This window comes from Nerophis lumbriciformis, linkage group LG11 (assembly GCF_033978685.3).
Source record: "Nerophis lumbriciformis linkage group LG11, RoL_Nlum_v2.1, whole genome shotgun sequence".
Lineage (NCBI taxonomy): Eukaryota > Metazoa > Chordata > Actinopteri > Syngnathiformes > Syngnathidae > Nerophis > Nerophis lumbriciformis.
This window is the reverse complement of record NC_084558.2, coordinates 47,822,531-47,833,903: the sequence shown is the minus strand read 5'-3', so window position 1 is coordinate 47,833,903 and position 11,373 is coordinate 47,822,531. Positions and strand designations below refer to the sequence as shown.

General features: G+C 43.5%; 1 protein-coding gene across 3 annotated transcripts in view; it reads right to left on the bottom strand.

Moving 5' to 3' along the window:
• Positions 1-278: 278 nt before the first annotated feature.
• The window catches only part of LOC133610297 (alpha-(1,3)-fucosyltransferase 7-like), a 37,918-nt gene continuing 26,823 nt past the window's right edge, over positions 279-11,373 (bottom strand). For 2 of the 3 annotated variants that reach the window (XM_061966458.2, XM_061966455.2), the window contains exon 2: positions 279-3,409. In XM_061966458.2, coding sequence (XP_061822442.2) covers positions 2,354-3,382 — 1,029 coding nt within the window. In that variant the 5' untranslated portion in view covers positions 3,383-3,409 and the 3' untranslated portion in view covers positions 279-2,353. Of the gene's footprint in view, positions 3,410-3,750; positions 4,244-11,373 lie in introns of those variants that run through there. The other variant, XM_061966459.2, reaches the window with a different exon arrangement.

Sequence of the window (11,373 nt, the reverse complement as noted above, 5' to 3'; positions counted from 1 at the left end):
TTAGTTTCCTTTAATGCCAAACAAACACATACCAATCGTTGGTTAGAAGGCGATCGCCGAATTCGTCCTCGCTTTCTCCCGTGTCGCTGGCTGTCGTGTCGTTTTCGTCGGTTTCGCTTGCATACGGTTCAAACCGATTTGGCTCAATAGCTTCAGTTTCTTCCTCAATTTCGTTTTCGCTACCTGCCTCCACACTACAACCATCCGTTTCAATACATGTGTAATCTGTTGAATCGCTTAAGCCGCTGAAATCCGAGTCTGAATCCGAGCTTGCTGTTCTATGCGCCATGTTTGTTTGTGTTGGCTTCACTATGTGACGTCACAGGAAAATGGACGGGTGGTTAAAATCAGGCACTTTGAAGCTTTTTTTTAGGAATATTGCGTGATGGGTAAAATTTTGAAAAAAACTTCGAAAAATATAATAAGCCACTGGGAACTGATTTTTAATGGTTTTAACCCTTCTGAAATTGTGATAATGTTCCCCTTTAAGTCCTTTGTAACTTTACAAATGTGGTTTATATAAAGATTGAACAATCTTGGTCCCAGCATTGATCCCTGGGGTACACCACAGGATATATCTAGCCGTGTTGACATATTTTCACCCACCTTCACATATTGCTTCCTGTTGGTTAAATAGCTTCTTACCCACTTCAAGACCAAACCTCTGATGCCATATCGTTCTAATTTTTGTATTAAAATATCATGATTAATTGTGTCGAATGCTTTTGTTAAGTCCATGAATACTGCGGCCGCACATTCTTTACCATCTATGGCATTGGTAATTTCCTCTGTTGTTTTGGTTAATGCTATTGATGTTGAGATATTTGCTCGGAATCCATATTGGTTCTCCACGAGCGTCCCACTTTTGTTAATAAATAAATCTAATCGACTATTGAATAATTTTTCCATGATTTTGGAGAATTGTGGAAGTAATGAAACTGGTCTGTAGTTAGTAAACTGGTGTACGTCTCCATTCTTATAAATTGGTATGACTTTTGCAATTTTCATTATGCCAGGGAATTTGCCGGTTAAAAATGATGCGTTGGTGATATATGTCAGAGGTTCTGAAATGTCTTCTATAACCTTTTTTATCGTTACCATATCTATTCCATGACATTTTAATTTCTCTTCGCTATTTGTGCTTATTGGACCCTAATCAGAATAAAAACTAAGAATCATCTTTTGATATGATGTACTTAGTCCATAAGTACACAAACGTGTACTTCATGTTTAGTGACATGCTAATTCTTATTTTTACACTTTTTTTTTTTTCAAATTCCATTGTATGTTATACTCTTCTGACACCACCAGATAAGTGTCCACATAAGTGGCCATAAGACCCCAATTCAGTAGTGTACACAATTTTGGAAATAAGAGCTAAAAGGTGCTGTCCACGCATGTGGCCACTAAGCCTTTAGAGGTTAAGTCATAACTCAAATGTTGGCGTTGAGCTAGACAGGTAGTCTTTTCTCAAGGATAGGGTTATCACTTTTGCATTCCGAAGTCCCAATTAGAGCCTCTTTTCCAATCCACCTGCGAATATCAAACTAAGGGGCTTTATCTTATCATGTGCTCCAAACTGAAATACCACTATTTAATTAAACTTGGTGGTTTGCTTTCTCCATATGTTAATTCATTCACTTCGATAGTTTGCAGTGCCACTTTGTTACAAGTTGGTGAGAGTCTGGATTAGAGTTGCAAAGGGGTGGAAAGTTTCCGGAAAGTTTACAGAAACTTACCACGGGACGTTAAGCTCGGGAAAATTTGAAATTTTGACCATTTTTTTGATCATTCAAAGTTGGACACCGTCCGTCTTATTCTGTAGAATAAGATGAGAAGTGTGTAAAACACTAATGCAATGCCACACAATGATAGGGTTGCAAAATTCCAGGATTGGAAACTTTCCATGGGAATTAACGGGAATTAATGGGAATAAACATTGAATGCAACATGCTAGATCTTGCAGCATGATTATTAGCTAAAACAACCTGATTTAATGCAAATTCAGTTGACTTTCAGCCCTGCACTGTGCATTCCTCCATCACATGCACAGATCATTCCCAGCACACGACAGCAGGGCTATTGAGGCCACACTAGTATTTGAGCCCAATGACTTCATCCAGTCAGGCCTATTTCTCTTCATTTGTCCATCAGTTAAATATTTTTAAAGACTACTCCAATTGTTTAGCTGACTATTTACATCTGTGTGTAGGGATGCAAAGGGGTGGAAAGTTTCCAGTAAATTGCCGGAAACTTTCCGGAAATTTACCACGGGAAGTTAAGCTCGGGAAATTTGGGGAAACACAACTTTGTCATGTGGGATACATGTTTCCTGCCTGGACCTATGTTGCTTCTATGCAGCGTTATCCCAGGCTGCCAGGTCAGTGTAGACTTTGTGCTCAGGGAAGCTGGGGTACTGCAAGCAGATCTGACACAGTCTCCGGGGCCAATCGTATATTTGCACCTTCCAGTCCTTCCTCCATCGCAGATACTCGCCATAGCGCTCGGCGTCGCCCGACAGCTGCTGCAGATACTCGGCGAGTTCTTTCACAGATGCAAACTCGTCGACGTGGATGAAAGAGTGCGGCGGTGTCACAGCCTCGTAATCCGCCACCGGTGGTCCCAGGACGATCGGAACTGCCCCAGATTTGTAAGAATTCCACCACAGTTTCTCCGTGATGTAGTCTTTGGAGATGCTGTTCTCGAAGGCCAAATAGAAGTAGCAGCGAGATATTGTAGGAAGAAGGTCTTCGGAAGCAAGATAATTTTTTGACCACCGTCCATAGACCTTTACAGGAATGACAGCGCTGAGTTCTTTGTACACTTTGCTTCTTCTGTGGGAATTCTGGTAGTTGCTAACCACCCAACAGACCAGATCAGTTTTAATCTGTGGAATGTCCTCTACTGGATCTTCAGAGTCTCGTGGTAAAAACACACCGTATGGTATACTAACATCTGCGTCCCTCCTGTAGTTCAAGGTGAGGTTGAACACACCAGCTAATCTGCTTCGGTCCCTGTTATGCACTGGGGACTCCAGAGACATCCAAGCCCACCTCTGGCCCGGCGGCCTCCGAAGCTCCAAGGGAAGTTTCTCCTTTCCTGTTACCAGCTCTCGGTTATGGAACACCACCACGTTCGCTTCCAAAAACAAGGACCTCTGCGCCACGACTCTGCAGTTTGGGATTTTGTGGAGGTCCCAGCACACATCCCCGTGGAGGTCAAAAGTTTTGCCAAATGGCCAGTGCCACAGCAGGATGGTCACGTTGAATTGCCCTGAGTTGTCAAAGAAGAAAGCAGCTGGCGACAAGGGTCCTTTCACCCAGTTGTAAAGAAGACCCAGCGTTAGAACGCAGGGGATGCAGAGGAAGAAGTACTTCTTCATTGAAGCCGGTGTGGAACGGTTGCAGTCCTGCAAGAGAAATGGATGATTATTTGCTTTAAAGAAAAAGTTATTGTGCAGAGATTCATTACAGTTAGACACTTCTGTCATGATAGTAACAATGACACCGAGAAGGAAAGGAAGTGAACAAACGATCTGTCATTGCTCAAACATATGTCGAATCGTGCTAGAGAATGAGTGAGGTTCCTCAAAGTAACTTTGGTAATCATGTTTGAAATAAAACCGAATTAGCGAACAAAGTCTGGAGAGAATACTGCTCTAATAAACGCTACTTACAGAAAGTTAGCGATGTTCGGCTTTGGACGGAATATTTGGATGAACCTAAAATGCACTTTAACCTACGGCAGTACCTTTGTTTTCCAACTCCCCACTCAGTTTTCAAATCAATTTTCTGCTAAAATTTGCCACGAAGAGCATCTGGTTCGTGCATCTGGTCAGGATGCTACCCGGACGCCACCCTGGGGAGCTGTTTAGGGCACATAGGAGGCCACGGGGAAGACCCAGGACACGTTGGGAAGACTATGTCTCCCGGCTGGCCTGGGAACCCCTCGGGATCCCCCGAGAGGAGCTGGACGAAGTAGCTGGGGAGAGGGTAGTCTGTGCGGAAGAAAATGGATGGATTGATGGATGTTAACCAGTTTCTAAAAGAACTTAAAAGATTCTTGTCTTGTTTTCCATACATGGTAGACATAAGGAAGAATTGAGATACAGTTTCCCTCTCCCCCTATACTCTGGAGCAATGTTCCAAGCATGGGTAGGGAGCGGCCACATCACCACAGGTGTGGGTGTGAGGCTGAAAATGTGCTGTTTTTTTGGCAGAGGGACTACAGTGGAAGATTTCAGACAGGTAGGGACTGGTTGAAGATTCCGTTGACGATACCAGACATTTGGTCCACACAGTCCATTAAAACCCATTCCGGGACACCGTATGGTTGACGGTCCTCCGTGTACGCCTAACCTCAAGGTCTTCAATTGTGAGGTCTGGTCTGGTCGTCTCCAGGGACACCACATCAAAGCAGGTAAAAAGAGGTTAGTTTCCTCTGCCAAAGTGGGGTTCCCCTTCAGCAGGTCCAGGGTTGGTTCTGCTGCCACACCTATCTGCCATTGTTGATGTCCAGCTTGGCCTTTCTGGTGCCTTTCTTTAGGTTGGCTGGACCATGCCCTAATGAGCAGCCACTCGACCTCCCAGGTCCTCCAGGTGTTTACGGTTTGAGTAGATGTCTGTCCACTGTGATTGTGTCAATGCAGTTTTTGACACAATACAGCACTTGGGTCTGTGGACACATTTGGCTCCTTAGGTTCAAATATGTTCCAGTTTGTCCACTGGAAACAGTCAATCTGGCCAAGTTTTAACGGTCATGGTTCAATTCACATTCTAGGTTTACACTTTGTTCAGTTTTTGCTTGGTCAAGTCCCCACCTAGGAGGTGCACAGTGCTAGGATACATGCTTTGCTGTTTGCTAATGCTATACCATGTAAACGTCTGGTACCTGAGCTATTAGCAAGGGTCTGGCGGTCGTTAGGAACAGGCTCGGTTAAACGGCACGCCAACTCGGCAGCCTCTCTGCCCTTACGTTGCCTTTGTCATCTCTGAAATGGTGAAAGCCGGGAGTCCTCGCTATGTCCACCGGGATCTTGTTGAAGTGGATCGACTCAGCTATTACACTCGCCTTGAGAAAAACTCCAACGACAAAAAGGTCACCACGGCGGTAGCTGTAGCTCGCCGCACAAAATATCCTCAAACGGAGTAGAAATATGCAGAAAAAGCCACAAAAACGCACCGACTGCTGGAGCGGCAGAGGCCGCAGAAACCGTACCCTCTGCCGTCCCCAAGCGATTCTATTGTGCCTCCCGGGTAATCAATGAATCAATCAATGTTTACTTATATAGCCCTAAATCACAAGTGTCTCAAAGGGCTGCACAAGCCACAACGACATCCTCGGCTCAGATCCCACATCAGGGCAAGGAAAAACTCAACCCAATGGGACAATGGGAAACCTTGGAGGGGACCGCAGATGTGGGGACCCCCCCCAGTCCATAGTGGATCTAACATAATAGTGTGAGAGTCCAGTCCATAGTGGATCTAACATAATAGTGAGAGTCCAGTCCATAGTGGATCTAATATAATATTGTGAGAGTCCAGTCCATAGTGGATCTAACATAATAGTGTGAGAGTCTAGTCCATAGTGGATCAAACATAATAGTGGAGAGTCCAGTCCATAGTGGAGCTAACATAATAGTGTGAGAGTCCAGTCCATAGTGGATCTAACATAATAGTGTGAGAATCCAGTCCATAGTGGATCTAACATAATAGTGAGAGTCCAGTCCATAGTGGATCTAACATAATATTGTGAGAGTCCAGTCCATAGTGGATCTAACATAATAGTGAGAGTCCAGTCCATAGTGGATCTAACATAATAGTGTGAGAGTCCAGTCCATAGTGGATCTAACATAATAGTGTGAGAGTCCAGTCCATAGTGGATCTAACATAATAGTGAGGGTCCAGTCCATAGTGGATCTAACATAATAGTGTGAGAGTCCAGTCCATAGTGGATCTAACATAATAGTGAGAGTCCAGTCCATAGTGAATCTAACATAATAGTCTGAGAGTCCAGTCCATAGTGGATCTAACATAATAGTGAGGGTCCAGTCCATAGTGGATCCAACATACTAGTGAGAGTCCAGTCCATAGTGGATCTAACATAATATTGTGAGAGTCCAGTCCATAGTGGATCCAACATAATAGTGAGAGTCCAGTCCATAGTGGATCTAACATAATAGTGTGAGAGTCCAGTCCATAGTGGATCTAACATAATAGTGTGAGAGTCCAGTCCATAGTGGATCTAACATAATAGTGAGGGTCCAGTCCATAGTGGATCTAACATAATAGTGTGAGAGTCCAGTCCATAGTGGATCTAACATAATAGTGAGAGTCCAGTCCATAGTGAATCTAACATAATAGTCTGAGAGTCCAGTCCATAGTGGATCTAACATAATAGTGAGGGTCCAGTCCATAGTGGATCTAACATAATAGTGTGAGAGTCCAGTCCATAGTGGATCTAACATAATAGTGAGAGTCCAGTCCATAGTGGATCTAACATAATAGTGTAAGTCCAGTCCATAGTGGATCTAACATAATAGTGAGAGTCCAGTCCATAGTGGATCCAACATAATAGTGTGAGTTCAGTCCATAGTGGATCTAACATAATAGTGAGAGTCCAGTCTATAGTGGATCTAACATAATAGTGTGAGAGTCCAGTCCATAGTGGATCTAACATAATAGTGAGAGTCCAGTCCATAGTGGATCTAACATAATAGTGTGAGTCCAGTCCATAGTGGATCTAACATAATAGTGAGAGTCCAGTCCATAGTGGATCTAACATAATAGTGTGAGAGTCCAGTCCATAGTGGATCTAACATAATAGTGAGAGTCCAGTCCATAGTGGATCTAACATAATAGTGTGAGTTCAGTCCATAGTGGATCTAACATAATAGGGAGAGTCCAGTCCATAGTGGATCTAACATAATAGTGTGAGAGTCCAGTCCATAGTGGATCTAACATAATAGTGAGAGTCCAGTCCATAGTGGATCTAACATAATAGTGTGAGAGTCCAGTCCATAGTGGATCTAACATAATAGTGAGAGTCCAGTCCATAGTGGATCTAACATAATAGTGAGAGTCCAGTCCATAGTGGATCTAACATAATAGTGTGAGAGTCCAGTCCATAGTGGATCTAACATAATAGTGAGAGTCCAGTCCATAGTGGATCTAACATAATAGTGAGGGTCCAGTCCATAGTGGATCCAACATACTAGTGAGAGTCCAGTCCATAGTGGATCTAACATAATATTGTGAGAGTCCAGTCCATAGTGGATCCAACATAATAGTGAGAGTCCAGTCCATAGTGGATCTAACATAATAGTGTGAGAGTCCAGTCCATAGTGGATCTAACATAATAGTGTGAGAGTCCAGTCCATAGTGGATCTAACATAATAGTGAGGGTCCAGTCCATAGTGGATCTAACATAATAGTGTGAGAGTCCAGTCCATAGTGGATCTAACATAATAGTGAGAGTCCAGTCCATAGTGAATCTAACATAATAGTCTGAGAGTCCAGTCCATAGTGGATCTAACATAATAGTGAGGGTCCAGTCCATAGTGGATCTAACATAATAGTGTGAGAGTCCAGTCCATAGTGGATCTAACATAATAGTGAGAGTCCAGTCCATAGTGGATCTAACATAATAGTGTAAGTCCAGTCCATAGTGGATCTAACATAATAGTGAGAGTCCAGTCCATAGTGGATCCAACATAATAGTGTGAGTTCAGTCCATAGTGGATCTAACATAATAGTGAGAGTCCAGTCTATAGTGGATCTAACATAATAGTGAGAGTCCAGTCCATAGTGGATCTAACATAATAGTGAGAGTCCAGTCCATAGTGGATCTAACATAATAGTGTGAGTCCAGTCCATAGTGGATCTAACATAATAGTGAGAGTCCAGTCCATAGTGGATCTAACATAATAGTGTGAGAGTCCAGTCCATAGTGGATCTAACATAATAGTGAGAGTCCAGTCCATAGTGGATCTAACATAATAGTGTGAGTTCAGTCCATAGTGGATCTAACATAATAGGGAGAGTCCAGTCCATAGTGGATCTAACATAATAGTGTGAGAGTCCAGTCCATAGTGGATCTAACATAATAGTGAGAGTCCAGTCCATAGTGGATCTAACATAATAGTGTGAGAGTCCAGTCCATAGTGGATCTAACATAATAGTGAGAGTCCAGTCCATAGTGGATCTAACATAATAGTGAGAGTCCAGTCCATAGTGGATCTAACATAATAGTGTGAGAGTCCAGTCCATAGTGGATCTAACATAATAGTGAGAGTCCAGTCCATAGTGGATCTAACATAATAGTGTGAGAGTCCAGTCCATAGTGGATCTAACATAATAGTGAGAGTCCAGTCCATAGTGGATCTAACATAATAGTGAGAGTCCAGTCCATAGTGGATCTAACATAATAGTGAGAGTCCAGTCCATAGTGGATCTAACATAATAGTGTGAGTTCAGTCCATAGTGGATCTAACATAATAGTGAGAGTCCAGTCCATAGTGGATCTAACATAATAGTGTGAGAGTCCAGTCCATAGTGGATCCAACATAATAGTGAGAGTCCAGTCCATAGTGGATCTAACATAATAGTGAGAGTCCAGTCCATAGTGGATCTAACATAATAGTGTGAGAGTCCAGTCCATAGTGGATCTAACATAATAGTGAGAGTCCAGTCCATAGTGGATCTAACATAATAGTGAGAGTCCAGTCCATAGTGGATCTAACATAATAGTGTGAGAGTCCAGTCCATAGTGGATCTAACATAATAGTGAGAGTCCAGTCCATAGTGGATCTAACATAATAGTGAGAGTCCAGTCCATAGTGGATCTAACATAATAGTATGAGAGTCCAGTCCATAGTGGATCTAACATAATAGTGAGAGTCCAGTCCATAGTGGATCTAACATAATAGTGTGAGTTCAGTCCATAGTGGATCTAACATAATAGTGAGAGTCCAGTCCATAGTGGATCTAACATAATAGTGTGAGAGTCCAGTCCATAGTGGATCTAACATAATAGTGAGAGTCCAGTCCATAGTGGATCTAACATAATAGTGAGAGTTCAGTCCATAGTGGATCTAACATTATAGTGAGAGTCCAGTCCATAGTGGATCTAACATAATAGTGAGAGTCCAGTCCATAGTGGATCTAACATAATAGTGAGAGTCCAGTCCATAGTGGATCTAACATAATAGTGAGAGTCCAGTCCATAGTGGATCTAACATAATAGTGAGAGTCCAGCAGAGGTGTGGACTCGAGTCACATGACTTGGACTCGAGTCAGACTCGAGTCATGAATTTGATGACTTTAGACTCGACTTGACAAAATGTAAAGAGACTTGCAACTCGACTTGGACTTTAACATCAATGACTTGTGACTTCACTTGGACTTGAGCCTTTTGACTTGACATGACTTGCCACTTTCCCCAAAACCCAACAATTAAAAAGTTATTTGGGAGCGCTCCGTATTTTTCATTTTCTACCTGTCTGTCTATCAATCAGCGTGTTATTCCTGCCAGCTGGTGTGCTGTCAGTGCAACAGCCAATCAAATTAGATCTACGTTGTTTTCATCACACAGCATTCATCCAATCAAATTGCAGTACAACCAATGAACAAGAGTTGTCCATCAACGTGCCTGTTAGAAACAATTATGCCAAAGTTGGTTTCGTTCGGGTATAAAAACTGTAGAAATCAGTGACACACACACGGCTGTCCACTTCAGTGGTGTAGACTTTACTGAACCAACTGCGCATGCTCCGAACACACGTACACAACTACGGATGCCCATAAGAGACATCCACTACATCTCCCCTTCTCCAATGTACAACAAGGAATGAACAATCATTGCAATGTATTTATAAATAAGGATCACCATTAATAATGAATCAACCTAACACCCAATAACGGCATTATGTATGAGAATTGCATAACAAATTCCTTACCATCCTCATTTCTCCCTGAGAAAGAAAAACAAAACAAAAAAAACAACAACAAAACAACAGTGTTGCCAACTAACAATCAAACAGTAATTGCCTTTTTAGGCTTCGACATTACACAAGATGTGTTTCGTTATGTCCTGTCCTTTCACAAGACATAGTCTTTAAGCCACCCCGGTGGCTTTACCTGCCGTCTTGGAGCATCTCTTGCTTTCGGTGTCTGGGTTACCTGCTCTCTGATTGGCGTACCTGGTGTTGCTTCCCTCTCTGTTCTGTGTTCATTTTGTGGGGTTGGTGGCTCTTGTGGAGCCGACTGTGGCTGGAGCTGTGGCTCAGGAAGAGCCTGAAGGTGAGCCCTGTTTCTCCTCACCTCCTCTGCTCCAGTGTCGACCACGTAGGAGCGTGGCGTGTCGGCCTTTCTGATCACTGTAGCTGTTTGTTTTGAGGGAGATATCCATACTGACTGTCCAGGCCTCAGCTCGGGCTTTTGTGTGGCCCGGTGTCTGCTGTCAAAGTTCTGAGCCTGTGTGCATTTCAGCTGATAGTCCTTTTTCTCGAAGGCCTTTGTTCTGGGCCGCTGTGGTTTTAGGTTGGATGACGCTTGTGGCAGCGGCGAATGGAGACGTCTTCCCATCAGGAGCTCGCTTGGTGACAGCCCATGGTGCAATGGTGTGACTCTATATGCTAACATTGCCCTGTATGGGTCCTCCTCATTCTTAAGTAACAACAATTTCACCGTCTTGACAGCCCTCTCCGCCTCTCCGTTACTCTGGCTGAAGTAAGGGCTACTTGTCACGTGCAAAAAGTCATGATCTCTGGCGAAGGCTGTGAACTCTGCTGATGAGAACTGTGGACCATTGTCACTCCGTAGCTCCTCTGGGACTCCATGCCTGCAGAACATGCCTTTAAGTGTATTGATAATCCCCTTAGATGTGGTAATTGGGGTTTTCTCAATGTCAATGTATCTCGAATAATAGTCCACTGCTAACAAGTAGGAGCTGCCTTTCAGGTAAAACATATCCACCCCCACCTTTTGCCAGGGGCGCTGGGGTAGTGCTGATGGGATCATGGGCTCAGGATGCTGTGATTGGCTCTTAATGCATGTTACACACTGTGCCACCATTTTAGTGATTTGACTCGTTATGCCCACCCACCACACTGACTGCTCTGCTCTTGCCTTGCATTTAGATATACCCATATGACCTTCATGCAGACGGGCCAGCATTTCTGCTTCCATAGTTTGAGGAATCACAATCCTCTGACCTTTCATTAAAAGTCCTCCTGCACAGTATAGTTCGCTCTGGTACATCCAGTAGGGCTTTAGCTGCTCTGGCAGCTCTTCCTGTCTGGGCCACCCCCGTTTGCATAGCTCTCTAAGCCGTCTGCATATGGAGTCCTGCTCTTGTGCATCTCTAATCTGTTGT